Raw genomic sequence first — 20,785 nt, forward strand, 5'->3', positions numbered from 1 at the left:
TCGCCCGCCCCGCCTGCGCCCGGGCCCCGAGGGGGAGGCGCGGGGGAAGCGCGCAGGGCGCATGAGCGCGGCCGGCAGCGGTGGAAGGAAGGAAGGAAGGATGGATGGATGGAAGGAAGGAAGTGGGGGAGCGAGAAGCGGCGCGCCGACCTCCGGCTTCGCTGGGCTGCGGCGCCTCAGGAGCCCGTTACCCGCTGCAACGGGCGTGAGGGCCGCGAGGGCCCTGCCGCCTCAGGGCGTGAGGGACCGGTGCTGTGAGGGGCGCTGGGGACCGGTGCTGTGAGGGACGCCGGGCACCGGCGGTGAGAAGGACCGGCCGCCCGGGGGGTGTGAGGGACCGGCGGTCCGGCGCTTCCCCCTCCGCCGGCCGCTCCGGGCTCTTCCCCGGCTCCGATCCGAGCTGTAAAACGCGAGAGAGGCGCCGGGAGGGCCGTGACTCGGTGACACGGCTCCTCCCCGCTGTGTCTGGAAGGGAGAGCGCGTTTCGTCTCCCCCCAGCGAGGTCCCCGCGTTTAAGTGCAGGCAGGTACCAAACCTCATCAATGTCTGTCAGTACAGAAAGGGGAGGTGTCAGAGCATGGACCGGGCTCTGCTCCGCGCTGCCCGGCAATGGGCAGAACCTAACGCACAGAAATTCCACTTGAGCATAAGAACTTTCCTGTGCAGTGACCGAGCAGTGGACAGATTGTGCAGAGAGGCTGTGGAGTCTCCCTCGCTGGAGATATTCCAGAGCCATCTGGACACAATCCTGTGCCGTGTGCTCTGGGGTGACCCTGCTTCAGCAGGGAGGTGGGAGCAGATGAGCCACTGTGGTCCCTTCCAGCCTGACCCATTCTGTGGTTCTGGAAACAAAGTGTGGCTTTGCTGGTCCAAGCATTCCTGGGCTGGATCATTCATCAGCAGGATAGAGCACATTTCACAGCCAGGTGGGGAAATCTCAGTGCTGGGCTGTGCCTGTGCAGAAATTTGTGGAGGATATTTTACCTGGTCACAGCTGTCAGAGAGAACTTCACTATAATCCTCTGTAAAGTCCAAGTTGATGTTGTGCTCAGATTGGATGATGCTTGTGTAAATAAACAGGAGAAAAAGTTAAAGGAGTTACTATTAGACAGGAAATAATTGTGGAATGTGTGTGTGCCGAGTAAGCTAATCTTAATAATTAAATAGTAATTGCTTTAGTAGCTCTTCCTTTGTTTTGTAGTTGGACTCCCAGTGGAAGTAAGAGGCAGGTAGGGTGTACATGCAAGAAGAGATTGTGATAATGAATTACACAATCACAAAGCTTTTTGTGAATACACTGAATATCTTGTACTTAAATTAAAATTAATATTTTAGATAAATTAATGTAAAGCTAGATTTTTTTAAAATGTGTTTTTGTACAATAAGTCTTTTGATATTAAATCAGGAGTAGTAAGTGCACACACTGCAGGTATATCTAGTACTGTTTTATGTGTAGGTTTAGTGTTCTGTTCTGACTTTGCTCAAACTGACAAAAGTGTTCTGACTAAAATTTTCCACAAGCGTTATGCTGATCCTCTTGAGGGGAAGTTCGGAGCAAATTTAAGCGACTATTTTTATAAACCTTTATCAAAAAACCCCAAATTATGTGGCCATCTCTTGGGTGAAAGGGCATCCAACATCCCTTTCTCTCAGATGTGTAGAGTTATTCTTAGGAATATTTTTTTACCTGTGCAAAGTCCACCCATCCTGCCTGGATGGTGACCATTTCAAGAACTGTCATTTACATGTTCCCAATAGGAGCTTGCAGGGAGGTGTCACAAATTAGAACCTCTGGAGTTTTCAGCTGCAGAGCCAGACCAGGATTCCTTAGGGATTTTACCACTTGTGAGCTCTCCTGATTCTGCTTTAATGTTCAATGTAATTTATCCTTTTGGCACATATTAGTATTCTTACTGAATATAAAACAGGCAGCAGCATTTAAGAAGTTCCCAAAGTTATTTTTTGTGATGTACATTCAGTGATAAATACGAACTTTTGTGCCTCCTGCTCCTGCTGTGTAGGTTCCAAGTGCCAGGGTGATGATACTCTAACACATCCATCTCACACTGAGAACCCTCTGGATCAGTAGAAGCTGAGTATTGCTAAGAAATAAGGTTTTCTGAGCTGATGGGGTGTTTCCTTGTGTGTGATGCTAGAGAATACTTGCACACACAGAATTAAATACTCTGATTGTCTTTGTAGTGAGGGCTGATCACACTTTGCATAATTAGTTAGGGGCAGGTCAACATTTGTAGTTGAAAGGACAACCTCACAGAAAGCCTTGAGCTTTTTTACTGTATTGAAGTTGTTTTGAGCTTCAGGATGTGTGAAGCAGTTGATGTTAAAAACCAACCCTCTGTAGCTTTCATGGTTTTGAAATTGACTTTATCTGCAAAATGGTGATAACTTCAGTGTGTGACCAAGTGTGGACTCAGAGGGGAGAGGAAGTTGGGCTGTAATCAGCAGAAGGTTTGTTCTGCACTGGGAGGAGCTGTGCTCTGAGTCACATGCTGCAGTTGCAACAATTTCAGCTCTCATTAAACTTTTGAGCAACTGAGAGCCTTCATTTTGAAATCTGTGTCCACAGAAAGCAAAAAAAGTCTTTTAAAAGCAGCAAAGTCATTTGCTGCAAGTGGAAAGACTGCAATATGCACTGCTTTAAAATAGGTGTCTGTGCAGAGGGGGTTCCTTCCCAAATATTTGTTGTAGTTTAATATTACCCTTTGTACTGTAGCATTTCCATTTTTTTCCTCTACTGATAATATTAAAGACATCAGTCCTCTTGTATTTTCTTTCAATCAGCAGTGAAATAAAAATAAATCTGTTGTCTTTTCTTGTTGACTACTTTATGTATTTTGCTGTTCTGGAACAGTTTAGGCATATTTTATAAACAAGGAAGGAAAGTATTGAACAAGTCTTCAATCTTCCTAAGCTCCTTCCATCTCCACCCCCATCAGTTCATCAGTCTTGCTGTCCATCATAAGTTTAAAAATCCCCTGGTCCTGATTGTCTGAGACATCTTTCTTGTGCAAATTCTTTCCACGCAGTCTGTGATGAAAAATCCTTTGGCCAAGTACATTTTTTTTAAAATGCCACAAAACTTCTACTTTGACAGTAATTTGTATACAATTAAATTACTTTCTTTGGGAAAGGAAGAAATATTTTTCCATGTTTTGTCTAGGATCATTAATCTCTTTATCCGAGGTTTATCCTACCTCAGTGTGAATAACATTTAAGCTGCAGCTCATTCTCATCAACCCCTGACAAGCTGTGGTTACTGCAGGGACAGTTCTGGCACAGGGCACAGTGTGTGTCCAGCCCCTGACAGTCTGCTCTGGACACATTTGTGAGTCTCTTCAGAGCACTTCTACAGAACACTGTACTTGGGACAGTAAATATGCCTCACAAAGCTCCTTTTAATGTAAATTAAGAGCCATGTAAGGAAAAGCAGCAGATTTACAGTGATTTCTAAGCACTGACACAGTCTGTCATAACATAAAGGAATTTGTTTTTTTCTGTACCAAGCACTCTGAATACAGTGCTGGAGCTGTTGAGGTTAAGGGCCAAATTTCCTGGAATTCCAGTAAAAATATGACCATCTCCATTCCCATAAATACTTTTGAGGAGTAAAGAAAATACAGTGCTCTTGTTCATGGAGCTGGATTTTTAAATTTTTTTTTTTTTAAACTGTGTGAAACATAGCCTACCTTCAGTTGCTTGTGGACTTGGAGTAAACTGAACATCTTCCACATGCTATTCATGAGCTTATAAATCTCTTAAGGTAAAACTCAGGTAAAGTTGCTGTTGTCTTTCCTGTTTCCTGTATCATCTTCCCAGTATTGGTGATGGCTGAATGGCATTTTCTTTGGATCCCTTCAGTGGGAGGAAGATACCTGAATTCCCCAAATCATAACTTTCTCACTCAGCAAGTTTTTAGGCTCAGCTTTTATATTCTGCATTTTCCAGATTAAGTTTATGTCCTTTCCCTCTCATGTCTCATTTTCTTAAAGAAACCTTAGTGTAAACACTATTCTGTTGATAGAAAAGTACTGCACATGGATATGAGGCTTCTCATCCAAAATACACCATGCCTGTAAAAAGCACCATTATAGTAACAGAAATACAACCACAATTAGGGTTTGTCATTTTTACTACACCAACAAAATTAAAAGCTATATGTACAGGAGTTTTTATTGTGAATTAGGCCAGTTAATGTGTCTCATCTAGTAAAACAGATGACATTCCATTTGATAAGTATATCTCAGCATTGCCAATAAAACAATAAAGTCAACCTGTAGAAATAGTACACATAGTGTGCACATTTGGTCTACAATTCTTCAAATTTCATACATCTCTTACTAAAAAAATGACAAGTATTTCTGGGGATGAGATTTCTGTAGGTGTTTAACTTTGATGGCTGTCAAGCCTTTCAGACTTGTCCCATCAGAGTTTGTTTGCAACATTACAAAGCAAATGTTGCTTTGTATTTTGCATTACAAAACAAACATTTCAAGGGAATGAAAGATGAAGATCTCCTAGACAAAGGTGTTTTTAAACTTTTTAATGTTTTGGTTTAGTTTACAGCAATTTGGAGGCTGAGTTACACACCTTTCAGTCGAAGCAGGGAGACCAGGACAAATACCAAATTATGTTTAGTGTGGTTTAATCTTCACTGAGTGTTTCAGGAAGAACTTTGAGAGCTCCCAGCCAGCATTTCCCTGCCTGTCCCTTCCATCCTGTAGCTGGATCCGCTCCCTGCTCCGAGGCAGCCTTTCCTCGGAGGGGGAGGAGACACGGGCTGCTCCTTGCAGGAGCAATCCCTCCTTAGGCTGCTCTGAGTAAGATGAAATTGCACCCTGAGCTGCTGCTGGGCTGTAAACAAGAATGGGAATGACAAGAGGAGCTTTGTGCTCTGACATTCTGTAGTTAGCTGCACGTCAGAGGGAGCTATTTTAAGTGTCAGAACGTGAAACTGAGGGTATGATCTGAATGTGAATAGTAGCCTCTGATTTCTAAGTTAACTTCATGTCTGTGTCAGGGTAACTGCTAATTATTTGTCTATAGCATAGGGCAAAATAGACTGCAGAATATTCAAACTGAGAGTAGGCTTAGATTACATTTTAGGAAAAAATTCTTTACAGTGAGGCACTGGCACAGGTTGCCCCATCTCTGGAAGTGTTCAAGGTCTGGTGGTTGGATGGGGCTCTGAGCAGCCTGGGATAGTGGGAGGTGTCCCTGCTCATGGCAGGGGGTTAGAACTGGATGATCCTTAAGGTCCCTTCCCAAACCATTTTGTGATTCTATGATTATAAAATTTCTTCTTTTTCTGTCCTTTAATTTCTGCTTTTATATGTGTGGAGGTAGAAATTAAGTAGAAATTAGTCCATCAATTTCACACACTAGCAAGCATGTTATTTATCTGATTTTATGCCTGTCTTCTTACCAGTGAGTCTCTGTGCTGCTGATCTTTTGGAAATGAGAAAGGTTTTTCTTCATGGAGAAAGTTCACAGTGCTGTCTGCAGTGGAAAATAGCAATAGCAGTGAGATCTCATTTCATTAAACCCAGGAAGACAGAATCCCCAAACTTGCAGCTAGAGATTATTTAAGTATTTAGATAGAAAATAGAAATTATAGAAATGCAAACAATATTCCTGTGTGGGTTTGTAGCTTTTTCTTAAGGTTTTGGGGGTATATATAGGGGGATTTGTAAATCTGTATGTGCTGTGGGAGAGTATCTGTGTTGCAAAGGCTGTTGATGGGAGAAGAGACATTTTATAAACTGTAGTCAAACTCAATCATAAAATCCAGCATAGGGTCCTTGAGTAGAAGCTGAAGCAGTGTAGGTTCCTTTTTCATCTGGATGTGTGACAAGTAAGGGAAGTTTCTACTCTTCTGGTGTTTGAAAAAGCACCTGAATTGTCAGAGCCATCAGATCCTCAGGAAAGCACTCAAATGCAACATTCCTGCATTTTCCAGGGGATGCTCCAGGAGGTCACTTATATTTTTTTGCTGAGTCTTATAATCCACATTTCTTAGCTTTCTTCAGAGGATTTGTCCCTGCCATGCTTCTTGTGTGTTTTCCCTGTTTAAACCCCTGTTCAGTCTCTGTCTCCTCTGTGTTTCCTCCTCCATCATCATGTTCTCTGCTTCCACCTGCACTTTCTCACATCCCTGGCACCTCCTTGCTGCAATACTGCATCTCATTGAGGGTTTCAGAACATCATCTTCCCACTGTCCCCCAGCATGCTGTTAATGGAGCTTTAGCTGACAATGATTTCCTTATCATGGAAATCAGAAGGCAACATCAACATCTCTTTGTTCTCATGTATTTGAGGGTGTAGCTGTTACAGTGAAACCACACATAATAGAATCTGCTTGATTATGTCTGTAAAGTTTCATCTGTAAAGTCGGTGGCTCTGTTGTTTCTAAAAGTGAAATTTCAGATGGAGGAAGCTGATGGAGCAACTTCCTGACAAAGAATAGGCAGGTGCATGGCTTCTCTTGCTAGAACTCTGATGCTCATTTGACTTCTCAGTGAGCTGATTAAGCTCCCCGTACTAGAAAATAGCAAATAGATCTAAAAATCTGGAATTATTTTGTTAATCTGTTTGTTTCCTGCTTAATTTTAAGGAGTTGAATCAAGTCACTGGGAGATCAAATGAGCAGCAGAGCTGGTGAAAGGAAGGGGCACAGGGCTGGGAGGGAGAGATGTGAAAGTAAGGAGCAGAGGAAAGGAAGGGGAACTTCCACTTCAGAGGGAAGTGTTGCTGTTGAAGATCAAGAAACTGTTTGGCCTTAAGATTAAACTTTTTCACTCTTCCCTTGTGAAGAGCTTTCCTGAGATTTCTTTTATTTTACAAAAGTTATTTTGAAGTACTAGAGGCATCTTATTCTGTCCTTGTTAAAAATATAAAATAAAACCAGTCTTATACCAAATATGGTACTTTGGCTTTTGAAATCTTGTTTTCTGAGATCAGTGGAGGGCTGCTGAAGGAGAGAACTAGAGGACTGGAACATCTCTCTTAGAAGGGAAGGCTCAGGGAGCTGGGCCTGTTCAGCCTGGAGAAGAGATCACTGAGAGGGGACTCATTAATGTGTATAAATATCTAAAGGGGAGGTGTCAGGAGGATGGACCAGGTTCTGCTCCATGGTGCCCAGAAATGGGACAAGATGGACAGAAATGATGCCCAGGAATTCCACCTGAACATGAGGAAGAACTTCTTCCCTGTGTAGTGACTGAGAACTTGGACAGATTGTCCAGAGAGGGTGTGGAGTCTCCCTCGCTGGAGATATTCCAGAGCCATCTGGACACAATCCTGTGCCGTGTGCTCTGGGGTGACCCTGCTTCAGCAGGGAGATGGGAGCAGATGAGCCACTGTGGTCCCTTCCAGCCTGACCCATGCTGTGATTCTGTGAAGGCTGACACTAAAATCTCCTCTTAGCCTCCCGAAGGTTCCTGCTGCACTGGCCCTGCCTGGGTCTGCAGCCTAAATTTAGTCACTGTTCCACCTGAGGACCAGAAGCTGCTGTGGCATGAGGCACCTGCATACAACAGTGGGAGATTTTCTGATGTACTCCTGCTGTTTCCATGATGTCACCTGAACATCATGGAAGAAAAGAAGAAAACTTTGTTTCCAGTCAGTAGTGAAGGTGGCTGGAAAATAAAAATGGTTAGAGAGAGAATAAAAGCAGATTATCTGGAGGAAAGATCTTAGGTAGCTAATCACAAAACAATCTACAGCTGAGAAGTTGGAGTACCCAAACACCTGGAAGCAAATTTTGTATTGTGTACCTACACATAGTGCCAGGAAAACTTGTGTGGGGGGTTAAGCACAGGCAGCCAAGCCCTGGATTTTGGGAGCCAGTTCTTGTCCTCCTATGGCTGTTCCTACTGCTGCCTCTTCAGTTATGCCAATGCAATAGTTCCTGATGTGGTTTACTATAAAAATTGACCAGCATTTGAAAATAAATGTTGTTGAGGGCTTGTTTATTGTCTGTTCTGCTACGTCATACAGGCCTGCAAATATTTGTAGTGGCACAGCTGAAGGAGGAGTGACCTGCAGTGTGCAGGTAAGATGAACACAAGAGAGCAGGGATGACTTGGATCAACTTTGTTACTGAAAAGTGTTCATATAGTGAAATTTTAACACATTGTACTCTGCCTCAGGTATTCTTTGGGTTGATTTTTTCTTCTAAGTATTTCAGGCTGTCAAATTATTTGAGTAAATGTCTTTAAATGGCTCTGCAAAACAGTTCTGGTGTGTTTCTTGCTATTGTTTATTTAATTTCTGCCTGTTGTGTTTAAAGCTATTAAACTGAAAGTCAAGTGCTTGAATTAGGAAATACCAGGATTAAAACTGCCTTTGGAGGATTGTTTTAGTCCTTTGCCATTTGTGTACATCGCTGCCTTGGTTACTGTTAGTGACAGAGTTACATTGCACTGGAGCCTCCTTCCCTGTGCTCTGAGCCTGACAGGGAGGGATGTTTATGTCTGCAGTGATTAATGTGATGAACTGAAGTTGTTGTAGGAATGAAGAAGGAAACTGGCCAGAAGGATGGTGACTGTTGGATTCTGCTTTAGTTCTGCAGATTTTACACCACTTGCTACTGGTTATACTGCATTGCTGTGTTATGTGGGCAGAGGAACACATAGTAATTACATGCTGTTTATTCTGCTAGTTTTAAAAACATAAGAGCCAAGCAGTTTAAAATGAAAGATTTTAAAGTATTTCAAAACATTTGACTAATACACTCTATTTCCATTGTGTCACTGAAGTGTGGGTTATGCAGCAGCTTCTGTTGGGTATCTCTACACCACAGTTAAAGTTTCCTAAACTCTGTTGATCTGCTACCTCCATTTACCTTCTGCAGCTTGCATCCCAGAGGAATCGCTTGAGTTTGCAAACTCACTTTCTTCCAGGTGGAGGGAAAGATGCCCTCCTGGAGCACTTATAACTCTGTAGGTGTTAATGGGTGCTCAGACCATGAAACTGGATTAGGGCCAGTCACACTCTGCCACTTCAAATTGCAGTGGCATCCACAAAGGAGGAGGATAATGAGCCACCATTCTCACACCACCACCTCCATCCTCCCAGTATTCTTAAGTGAAACATGGAAAGCAAAACAAACCAGATTGCTTTCTCAAATTAAGATTGACTGCACTGCTTTTTATAGATGGAGGTGTGGGGGAATGATGTATTATAGCTATCTAAGGTGAATTAAGGATAAATTAGTGTTTATGAAATACTGAAAGACTCAGTAAAGACTGATCTGGTGAGGAAATAGCATTCAGGTTCTGCTGTTGCCATGTCACTATGAACTCATTTGGTATTTCTAGGTGTAGAAATGGTAGCTGAGTCCTTGATATGATCAGTGCCCTGAGACACTGCATGCAGTATCCTTTAAGTCATTTCTCAATAATACCAATTATTTTGATCACTTATTTATGCCCATTAGTTTTAATATTTACCATCCTCATTTATTAACCACGGGGTTATAGCTTCTCAGTATTGGTTTTTTTTTATTTTTATTTTAACAGACTTTACAGTTTTGCTTGTAAGCTGATGAACAGTGAAACCTTTTTGTTGTAGTTGCATATATCGTGTAAAAATGAAACTGAAAAGTGGTTCCTCAAATAAGCTGTAAAATTAAGAGAATTGCTTTTAACAGACACATCATTGACTTGTTTTATATGGAGGTAGTGTGGAGTATGTCCATGAAAAAAATAAGAGAACTTAATATAATTGATTTCTCTTGTGTGTGTTCTTGTGCACAGATATATAAATTGCAACTCCTGCTACAGAAGTTCTTTAACTTAAAACCTGGTTATCTTCTTTTGTTAAGCTCTCATCAGGAGCAGTATATTGAGTTATCAAGACATCCTGCAGTATGGAGTGGACTGTGTTTTGAAGCATATGGATCATGGAGATTTCTGCACTGCAGCTTAGTTTGTACTTATTGTACTCTTGGATGCAGCCAAGGGTAACTGTTCCTCAGATATATGGGTTGTGGGCATAAAGTGCTCTAATGCTAATGAATGAAACAGGGATTTCAGTTCTCTGATTGCTTTTTATCCTGAGCAAAGCAATGCAGGCACACTTCAGTGAAAACTGACATTTCCCAGAAGCCAGATCCTGCCAGTGCAGTTTTAAGTGACACGTACAGTTAGAAGGAGGTATTAACAGCACTTATTAAGCATAAGTAAATATGATGCATTTAGATTACAGATAATAATCCTGTTTCCTTCTCCATTCCCAGTATTAATGCCCTTTCCATCATCCTATTAAAAATGACAACAAAACCCCCTTAATTTATCTAGTCAGCAGGAGACTGTCAGGGTTGCTTAGCCTCAGAAAGGTGAGTTGCTATAACTAAGCTTTAGATACCTGATCCAAGGGTTTATCAATCCAGTTGTCAAGATAGATCTTCATAAAGCTGAAGCAGAAAAGGAGATGATCAAGAGTGAAATGATTGAACTGCTCCTCCCTGTGGAGAGCAGTATTACAGGAGGTGAACACAGCCCATCCATCCATCCATCCATCCATCCATCCATCCATCCATCCATCCATCCATCCATCCATCCCCCAGTTAGTTAGGTGTAATATTCTTGATGTAAGATTAACAATTAAAATGATATTTGAAAGTGGACAGATGAGCTGGTTCTTCCCATGCCTGTGCCTTTTTGGAGCTCCCAGTGGTGTTTTCATTCCCAAACCTTTCCTCCACACAAGCTGTTCCTTTAATCGCTGTGTGATGGTGGTTTAGCGGGTTTACAAAGTACAGGAGATGTGTTTACTTTGTCTCTAACAGTTCATGTAAGGCAACCTACAGCTTTGTTGTTGTTGTTCTTTTTCAGGGACGTCAGAATCATGGAGGGGCTCTTGCATTACATAAATCCAGCACATGCAATTTCCCTCCTGAGCACCCTGAATGAGGAGCGTCTCAAGGGACAGCTGTGTGACGTTGTGCTGATCGTAGGAGACCAGAAATTCCGAGCTCATAAGAATGTTCTGGCAGCCAGCAGTGAATACTTCCAGACTCTGTTCACAAATAAGGAGAATGAGTCTCAGTCAGTGTTTCAGCTCGACTTTTGTGAGCCAGATGCTTTTGATAATGTGTTGAACTACATTTATTCTTCATCCTTGTTCATTGAGAAAGGCAGCCTCGCAGCTGTGCAAGAACTGGGCTACAGTCTTGGAATATCTTTTCTTACAAACATTGTTTCCAAGAGTCCTCAAGCTCCTTTTCCTTCTTGCCCTATGAAAAAAATACTCTATCAAGATGAAGATGAAAGTAGTTCTCAGAAAAGAAGCGTCATCGTCTGTCAGAACAGAATTGAAGCACAAGCGAAAAGCGTAAATCAGACACAGCATGACTTAAGCCATACTCCTAAACCTTCACCCTCTGTGGCTGTCAAAGCTAGCAGCAGACCACAGGTAACAAAACCAACTGAAACCCTTCACAATTTATCACTGACTGAAAGGAGGTGGCTGAAAGAAAGCCCTGTGAGCTATACAAAGGTTCATGAAACTTGTGCAACTGTGGAGGATCAGAGCAGAGGTGCTTTAGTGAAAAGGAACATGGTGCTGCCTCAGATGTCTTTAGTAGAGAAAGAAATGGCAGGTGGTGATCCAGGAAGCAGTGCTCAGCTTCTGAGAGGAAAAGTTGCAGAGATGTCATTGAAAAGACCACGTCCACCAGTCTTGTCTCTGCGTGGGACAGCAGAATCCACGTTTTTGTTACGAGAGGCAGGAAAAGGAAATGGTCAAGGGGAAGACAGGAATTTGCTCTACTACTCCAAGTTGGGGCTGGTAATCCCATCTAGTGGGTCTGGCCCAGAAAACCAAAGTATTGACAGAAGTGGGCCCCTTGTAAAAAGCCTCCTTCGGAGGTCACTGTCCATGGACAGCCAGGTTCCTATTTACTCACCTTCTGTTGACCTAAAACCTGCACAGGTATCCTCGTGCTCCTCACCGGGAACCAACGATTCCCAGAAGACATTTAACGTTGCATCCCAGAAGTCATCCTCGAAGGAGTCATCGGAGAAGTCCGCCTCGGACGAGAAGCCGCAGGTCGCGCACCCACATCGCCTTAGGTCTTTCAGTGCCTCTCAGTCTACGGAGCGGGAGGGCGCTTCCCCTCTCGCCGAGGTGCGGATCAAAACTGAGCCCAGCAGCCCCCTCTCAGATCCTGCTGAAATCATACGGGTTACAGTGGGGGATGCTTCAGCACTGGCAAACAAAGACTTTGCTTTTAAGGCTGAGGACGGCCATAAGGAACCAAGCAGGCTTCCAGCCAAAAGGAGGTTCCAGGACGATAGGAGGCTACCGTTCAAGAAGCTGAAGGCGGATGAGCAGGGTTCTCCTGGCTCAGAAGAGAACTTTGAGGAAGGCTCGAGCCCCACGCACCTTGATGCCGATTTCCCTGACTCTGATGTCAGTAAAGATGAGTACAGCGAGATGGAAGAAGCGAGACCAAATAAAAAATTTAAATGTAAACACTGCCTTAAAATTTTCAGATCAACAGCAGGTCTTCATCGCCATGTTAACATGTATCACAATCCAGAGAAGCCCTATGCTTGTGACATATGCCACAAGAGATTCCACACCAATTTCAAAGTGTGGACGCACTGCCAGACACAACATGGAATTGTGAAGAATCCCTCACCAGCTTCCAGTTCACATGCCCTTTTGGATGAAAAATTCCAAAGAAAACTAATCGATATTGTGAGGGAGAGAGAAATCAAAAAAGCTCTGATTGTGAAACTGAGACGTGGCAAGCAGAGCTTTCAGGGCCAGTCTGCTTCACAAGCACAACAAGTCATCAAAAGGAATTTGAGGTCGAGAACCAAAGGAGCCTATATTTGTACCTACTGTGGGAAAGCTTATCGTTTCCTCTCCCAGTTCAAACAGCACATAAAAATGCACCCTGGGGAGAAACCCATTGGGGGGAATAAGGCTCCTAAGCAGAAAGATCACATTCATCTTGAAAACCCAGTGGAAAACAAGGAGGTTTATCAGTGCCGTCTGTGCAATGCCAAGCTCTCCTCACTCATTGAACAGGGAAACCATGAGAGACTCTGTCGAAACGCCACTGTCTGCCCTTACTGCAGCCTTAGGTTTTCTTCTCCAGAGCTGAAGCACGAGCATGAAAGCAAGTGTGAGTACAAGAAGCTGACTTGCCTCGAGTGTATGCGCACCTTCAAATCATCCTTCAGTATCTGGCGTCATCAGGTTGAGGTTCACAATCAGAACACAATGGCTCCGTCAGAGAACTTTTCTTTGCCTCTCATGGATCACAATGGAGAAATCACCAGTTCGTCACGGCTGCCTCCACAGTCGGAATCCAATAAAATGAACAATTTTGTTGCTGCAAAGGAGGATGGTGTGTTCAGCGATTCGTCAGAACAAATCAATTTTGATTCTGAAGACTCTTCATGCCTGCCTGAAGACTTAAGTGTTTCCAAGCAGTTTAAAATCCAGATCAAGGAAGAGCCTGCAGATGATTTAGAGGACGAGGTCACTGACACAAGCAGGGAACCTAAGGATGTAGTCTCCAAGAAAGATCCCAGTTTGTGGCCCTGTGAGAAGTGTGGGAAGATTTTCACGCTGCGCAAGCAGCTGGAGCGTCACCAGGAGCTGCTGTGCTCGGTGAAGCCGTTCATTTGCCACGTGTGCAACAAGGCCTTCCGAACGAATTTCCGCCTCTGGAGCCACTTCCAGTCTCACATGTCCCAGGCTGCCGAGGAGTCCACAAATAAGGAGCCTGAGATATGTCCACCAGCTAATTCCCCATCGCCCCCACCCTTACCCCCGCCCCCTCCACTCCCCAAAATCCAGCCTCTGGAGCCCGACAGCCCCACGGGCCTGCCGGAAAGCTCCAGTAGTGCTGAGAAGCTGTTCGTGCCGCAGGAGTCGGACACGCTCTTCTACCACGCGCCGCCGCTCTCGGCAATCACCTTCAAGAGACAGTACATGTGCAAACTCTGCCACAGGACTTTCAAGACGGCTTTCAGTCTCTGGAGCCATGAACAGACACACAATTAGCTTTAAGAGAACCCCTGCAGGGCTGGTTTGGGGGGCTGTGTTCAGGATCTCAGAGGCGTGCCACATAGACTACAAGTTTAGGAGGGTCGAAACGAGGATGGTGGAAAATCTGGAGTTTGTGATGCTGCTCAGATTTGGAGATTAGGGAAAGCTATAACTTGGTTAGTAGGTAGGAAGCAGAGTAATTTAAAGTACTGTGGTCTGGGATCTAATAGTAACAGAATAAATTTTATTTTATTTCATTTGACACTGAAATACAATTGCATCTGGATTGTATGCATGGATCTTCATCCCGTGATGTTGGTGTGTGCGTGTGTATTATATATGAAGTTATATATTAAATGAAAGAGAAACAACAATTTGGATTCTAATTGTGAGCTTATAGTAGTGAAATACTGCAACCAATGTCATAATTTGTTTTTCAAAAAGAAACCAATACACACAAGCTCCATGTAAGTGGTTGCCATGCACTGGTAGTTTGGGAGGAAGTGGATGGAGTGTCTTGCTGTATTGACTTAGGTCTTAGAAACGTTTAGCAATAACAAATAAACCTCAAGTTTGAGTAATCCTGATGTTATTGGATACGAATGTTTGCTATTTTAAGGGAACATAGAATTGTTTTGTTGTTGTATGGAACTTGTGCAAATTAAAATAGAATCTAAAGTCAGCAATATTATTACTAAGATTTTATATAAGAAGTAGCAGCAAGCCTGCTTTCAGCCATTTAATTATAACTTTCTAAGGAAAATTGAGAGAGGGGGTACTTTGCTTTATATATTGTCCCAAAGACTAATTTCCTATGGATACTTGGGTAGCTGAAGTCATTGTGTAACAGCCATCATAATGCAAATGGTACTGTTTATAACATGAACTGGGGTTGAATGATGTCAAACAAGTTTCACAGTTTTGTTTCCACTATTTGTACAACTGTTTGTAATTTTAACTACAAAGGAATGTATAACTACTAAATCAAGAGAGAGCTCGTTAAGGGACAGAAGATGAGTTGTGTTTCTAAACACAAGTAATAAGCTCAGCCATGAGTACAAAGATATGTTTTAACAAAACCTAAAAATGTAAATATTTATATAGACACCTGTATAAATAAGGAAGTATGTATTTGAGATTTGTATTAAGCGTACATATCCAGCTCAAAGCAGAGGAGAAAATCACACTACAATCACTGTTTTATGGATACAATGCATCTAGAGTAGTTCTTTCTGCCGCTTTCTATCATATGTGACTGTGTTGCAATTTTCCAATTCGCTGAAAATTGTGGTAATAATGGGCTGCAGATATTCTGTGTGGTTCCATTATTTTACCTCAAATGGCAACTGGAGCATTTAGTGTAAGTAGGATCACACATATTTACCAGGAGCTGTAGTAAGGGTCCAATTTTTTCTGTAAGTCAAGGAAATATTTACCCAGAAGTAGGAGGTGAACCAACAGAGAGAAATTCTTCTGCTAGAATTTAAACTTAGTGGAGGGGTGGTAGGTTAGAGTGAACATAAATGGTGTAAACAGTGTTTATGATCCTGACCAACTTTCCCCCTGCAGGGTTGGGAGAAGGGGGATGTAATTCCACACTGCTGAGTCAGAGCCCAGTCTGTGTCCACTGAAACCAGCACGAGTTGGGTCACCAGTTTCAGGGGGAGCAGGAGTGAGGCTGGAATTCCCTGTGAAACCATGTGTGTAACTGTTTTTTCAGTATCCTAAGTTCAGAAGGTAGAACTGCAAGCTGATGCTGAGATTCAGCAAAATCAAGCACAAATGTAACTTCTAAGAATCTGAGGATGGGCACCCTTAGGCACACACCAGATTTTTCTCAGTGAAAGCCAAGTGTGCCACCATTTTTTTTTTTCTCCCAACAGATATTTAATTATTTTTCCTGTAAATTAAGTTTGAAAGAATCAGCTCAGGATGGACCCCTGATTTTTTTCAGCTACCAAAAAAATTGCAATGTTAGTTTCAGGCCTCTTCTGCTTAGTTTTTACTGCAATCTAAAATTGCTACTAGACACCTCTAAAAGTAACATATTGTTCTTTTTTGTCCTCTTTCAGGCAAACTGTGGCTGAGTATGATTTAGGCTAATTTGCTTGAGTATCAGTTAAACTCTTTCAGTGGCATTGCAGTTAAAACAAGGTACTTGCTTAATAGTGACATTTCCAGTTACTGACTTTTTTATTCCACCTAATAAGATTATAAATTTCTTTCTTACCAGAAACAATTTCAGAATAAAATGGTTATTGCACTTAAACCTGGTTTTAACAATCAGAAAAACATAAAGCCTTGCTAAGTACCCTTTATATATATTTAAGAAATGTGTGTGTATAAAATACAAATGTGTTTTTGTAGAATGGTTCCTAAGTTTTCCCCAGTGATTTGTCTGCACAACAACCTGAAAGTTGAGCTATAGCCTTCTAAAATTCAGTGTGCTTTCTGAAGGAAGGTGGCAACCAGCTCATCTGGGTCACAGTCTTCTCACTTCCAGCTGGGATTCTGCTCTGTGCTATGATGATAAATTCTACACATTTTAAATCAAAACCTTGGGCAACATCTTTGAAGAAACCCTGACCTTTTTCCTATTGTACTAGGTATTATAAAGAATCCATAAAATATTTTTGGTCTGAGTAGCCTCCTAAGTTTTTCTTCAGTTGCTTTGGGTTTTGGGGGGTTTTTTAAGTTTTGTTTTCCACTTTGAGCATGTTCTGTGTGATTTTTTTTTTGTTTGTTTTTTACATTTGGTTCCTGTTGTTTAGTAAAGGAATTCAGGATCTCTAAAATTTAAATATGAGATGTTTATATAGCAGTTCTGGTTTTCTATTAGCTTTTATACAGTATCTTAAAAAGCCCTTGATAGAAGTGTTTATTTTGGAGGATACGGAATAAATATGCTTCCACTTATATAACTTTAATATATGTCTTAAAATTTAAATTATGAGAAAAAAATGTTAGTTGCTTGTTTATAAATAAAGGTCTTTTGAAGAGTGTCTAGTTTGGCCACAGCCAAAATAAAAGGCAAATTTATTGATACAAAAGCCTGTCTTCATCATATTTTGTTTAATTTTATAGCTGTGTATTGAAGTGACACAAAGTTAGAGGTCTTGTTAAATATAAAAAAAGTGTTTTGCTTTTTTTTCTAAAATTTGTGACAGAAATGTGCAGATGTTTTAATATATAGATTAGAATCTATAATTCTGTCCTTTTTTTGCTATTTTTATAACCTATCAGATAAATCTCAGAGAACTATCCTGCTTCAGTGGGAGTGGAGACTAGTGTTGCATTTCAGGGGAGCAGTGTTGAGCCATGAAATGTATTTTGGTTTGGGACTTTTTTTTTTTCCTTTCAGGCACTGTGTTGGCAAAGCCTCTAAGCCTATCTTATTTTTTTTTTAATTATTCTGTGCAAGTTCTTTGCTGAATTGGGACCATGACCAGCCTTGAGAGTGAGCAATGGCAGCAAAACACACAATCCAGTAATGAAGTTGTCTCAGTTTTGGGTTATTTTGGGAGAGTGAAACACCCCGTGGCAAGTGATGGAGGAGATAACCTGGTGAAGTGGTGGCCCCAGAGTTTGTCTGGGCTGTTTCAAAAATGGGATTTTGTGTTATCTGTGACCCCAAGCAGCTCTAAGAGGCCTGGCCTGTGTTTCCTGTTTAGGCAGGAACATCCAGGAGGGTTTTTTGCCTGATGTTTGTTTTCCCCAAGCGGGACGTGTGAGTTTGCTCCAAAGCTCTGCCCGTTCTCTGTTGCTGTTTCAAGCTTCCAGTGTTAAAATGAGTTCCTCCCATGGGATAAGGACAGACTATGCCTAATTTTTTGGCTCTAAGAGTGAGGGTGCAAATATGTGGCATGAGCCTGTAATCTGGCATGTGCCTATACTGTTCAATAAAATTGTTTACATTTTCCTACCAGAAGATTTAGATAAAAATCAAAACAAGCTTAGGGGGTTGTTTTTTGTTGGAGGTTTTTTTTGTTTGTTTGTTTTGGTTGGGGTTTTTTAGTGTTGCTGTTATTGAATCAGTGTTAAAATCTTTTTTTTTTTTTTTTTTTCTGTTGTTGCTGAACACAGCCTGATAGTATTTTTAATGTTATTGATTCTTGTTTATTTAAAATGACTTGTGAAAAACTGTACTGTAACTGCTCTATGAAAAGGGACACTATCAAGAGAAAGGCTGGATATGGAAAAATGGACATACTTTATATTAATAATATTGAAGAATTTAAAACCAAATTGAGTCATAACACTTGAGCTGCTTGGGCATGGAAATCCTATTATGGGCAGCCTCAGTTATTGCGAGCATGTCTGAAAAGTGTAACTGAATTCTGTGGGTTGAGCTGATTTTTCATGTTGCTTTTCCTCTCACTATTCCAGAATAAAGGACTCGATCCTCTTTTTCCATTTCCAGTCTCTCAGTGGTACACATTACCTTTTAAAGACTTCCCACTATTGCAGCAGCAGCTTTAATTCAAATATGTACAGAAAACCAGAACAAACCCTCTTTTGCAGCGTTAAGTACAAAATACACAGAAAGTTCATCTTTTAAGGCTTATTCTTGACAGTGTCCCCTTTTTAAAAAGCAGGAAAATGGGATCACTTTAAGTACTTGGGTACAGGGGAATAGTTTCCTACTAGAAATTGGAGTTATCCAATATATTTTCTAGAGAGTTTTCTGGTTAGTCACACAAAATCACTTGTCATTTTAAAGGATTATAGAGGTAAGACAAGCAACTCTGGGTTTATAATCCTGTATACCTTATACATTCTATATCTGTTCAATACACCAGGATGGGTTTTTACTTTTTTTAGGACTGAGACTTAATAGCTTAAGGCAACTTTTTCTTTAATGTAATGTAAATCCATTGCTGCTTTGTACAACTTTTTCTACTGTGTGTTTTCTTTACTTAGATCTTGACTAAGAAATGTTGACGTCCAATAAACTTACACTTTGTTCCTTTTGAGTCACTGTGTCTTCTACTGGAATCACTTGGCAGAGGGTGGTGTTATTGTACAAACCATCGTGTCTGCTGGGTAGGAAGTGAGTTTGTAAAAGAGCATCTTTTGTTCTGTTTGTTGGATGTAAGTGCTACTTGTACATGACTAAAATAATGGGGGTTTGTTTGTTTTAGTGAATGCCTCACTAGTGGAACCTTTTGCTGGAAAATACAGGAAAACCAACTGCTCTCCAGACAATCTCTTAAAAACTTGAGCACAGCCCAAATCCTGCTTCATGTGCAATCAGTGATTTGTGGAAGGAAGTGTCTCCATCTAAAATTGGACTGAGACAGATGTTTGAAAGGACACAGAAATGTTCCTGGTATTTTGCAGTGCTCTCATCCAAAGCAGTTTTGCTGCATGAATTTCCCTCTTCCAAACCTTCTGTGTGGGAATGTAGTGTGTGGATTCCTGTAAAGCAGAGAATGATCCTTTTATCTTTTGGGAATGGGGCTTACTCAGTTCCTCTCTTCACATTAGATGTGGCCTGTCTTTGAGAACACTTGGGCCAGTTTTCTCAATTTCTTGGACTCCACATTTGCCATTTTTGCCTTGTGCAGTGTGGTTGGCCCCAGTGACCAGTTTCACCCACATTTAACAGAGGAGACAAGGTCTCAATGTCCCATAAGTTTCATGCAAATCCCTGCCTGGGTGTCAAGGAATGGTGTCAGTGGGACACCACATATCCAGTGGGAAGGATAAGATGTGCACAGAGGATATGCTGAGCACTCACCTGCACTTTTTACCCCATCACTTGTCACTGTGTGTGTCACTGTGTGTGTGCACAGGGAGCAGGGCAGTGGCTCAGGTGGAACAAATGGTTGGATCAGGGTTAAAAGGGCACTCTGAGCTCAGGAAGATTTAATGGGGATAAAGGGCTCGTGGCCTGTCCCTCTGTGGGGTATCCCTGCCCCTCACAGGTTAGGGGAGTTGTGGAAAAGGCAAAGAGGGGGTGGAGAGCTGCTCTCTGACCAGTTAAATCCCCAAAGATTTAGTTCTCTCAGATCAGAACTCCTCCAGCTCTTCCTGCATCCAGTTAATATTGGCACACAGTCCTCTGTCCATCACTGTTTCAGCACAGACTGACCTCTGCTAGAAGGGTTCACAGAAGAAAGCCTCTGTTTGACATAAAACTCAAGAAACAAATCAGAATTATTAAAAGTTACTGATAAAGCCTTGAGTATTGCACCTGGTTTTCTGGTTATTTTTGTTCTAATTCCAGCTGTCCCCTTCTAAGACAGTTGGTCTGCAAACAAATCCAGTGATGTTTACTTTTCCATTCATAGGGTATTTTCATCTATCATTCAATATACAAACACAGGAGCATCATAACTATTAGACCAACAGGGTTAATATTTCTGTTTCCAGTCCTGAAATACTCTGGCAATAAAATTTTTCAAGGTGCAATGAAGCAACATACACAACTTTTATTTCACTTTCATTTTGCATATGTTGAAAGAGTACATTGAAAGTCAGTTTCTGCTGACAAAGAATTTGCTTTAAATTGCCTCTGCAGTTTTGATAAACCCTTAACAATTTATTATTGTCTTGTCAGTCCAGGATCTGGGATGGATTCAGCTCTGCAGTGTCATGGAGCCCTGGTTGTAGTCATCAGCTTGAGCTGATATTGAGGACTCAGGCTCTCACCCAGGCATGTGCATCTCTCCAGTGAAGTCCACTGGTGCTAAAAACCTGCTGGAATTACTGACATCCAGGGATGCTTCTGCTGGAAGGAAGAGCCCATGCT

The 20,785-nt window shown here is 41.8% G+C and overlaps 1 protein-coding gene across 1 annotated transcript; it reads left to right on the forward strand.

The window, feature by feature from the left end:
- The first annotated feature begins 255 nt into the window (after positions 1-255).
- On the forward strand, positions 256-19,004 carry ZBTB21 (zinc finger and BTB domain containing 21). The gene is made up of 2 exons (XM_056498373.1): positions 256-526; positions 10,857-19,004. The coding sequence occupies exon 2, from the start codon at positions 10,870-10,872 to the stop codon at positions 14,044-14,046; it is 3,177 nt and encodes a 1,058-aa protein (XP_056354348.1). The 5' UTR covers positions 256-526; positions 10,857-10,869; the 3' UTR covers positions 14,047-19,004.
- The last annotated feature ends 1,781 nt before the right edge of the window (positions 19,005-20,785 follow it).

The sequence above is a fragment of the Oenanthe melanoleuca genome, chromosome 1 (genome assembly GCF_029582105.1).
Source record: "Oenanthe melanoleuca isolate GR-GAL-2019-014 chromosome 1, OMel1.0, whole genome shotgun sequence".
In the NCBI taxonomy this organism is placed as follows: domain Eukaryota; kingdom Metazoa; phylum Chordata; class Aves; order Passeriformes; family Muscicapidae; genus Oenanthe; species Oenanthe melanoleuca.

Coding starts and splice junctions, on each gene's coding strand:
- ZBTB21 (XM_056498373.1), top strand. CDS start 10,870: ATGGAGGGGCTCTTGCATTACATAAATCCAGCACATGCAATTTCCCTC.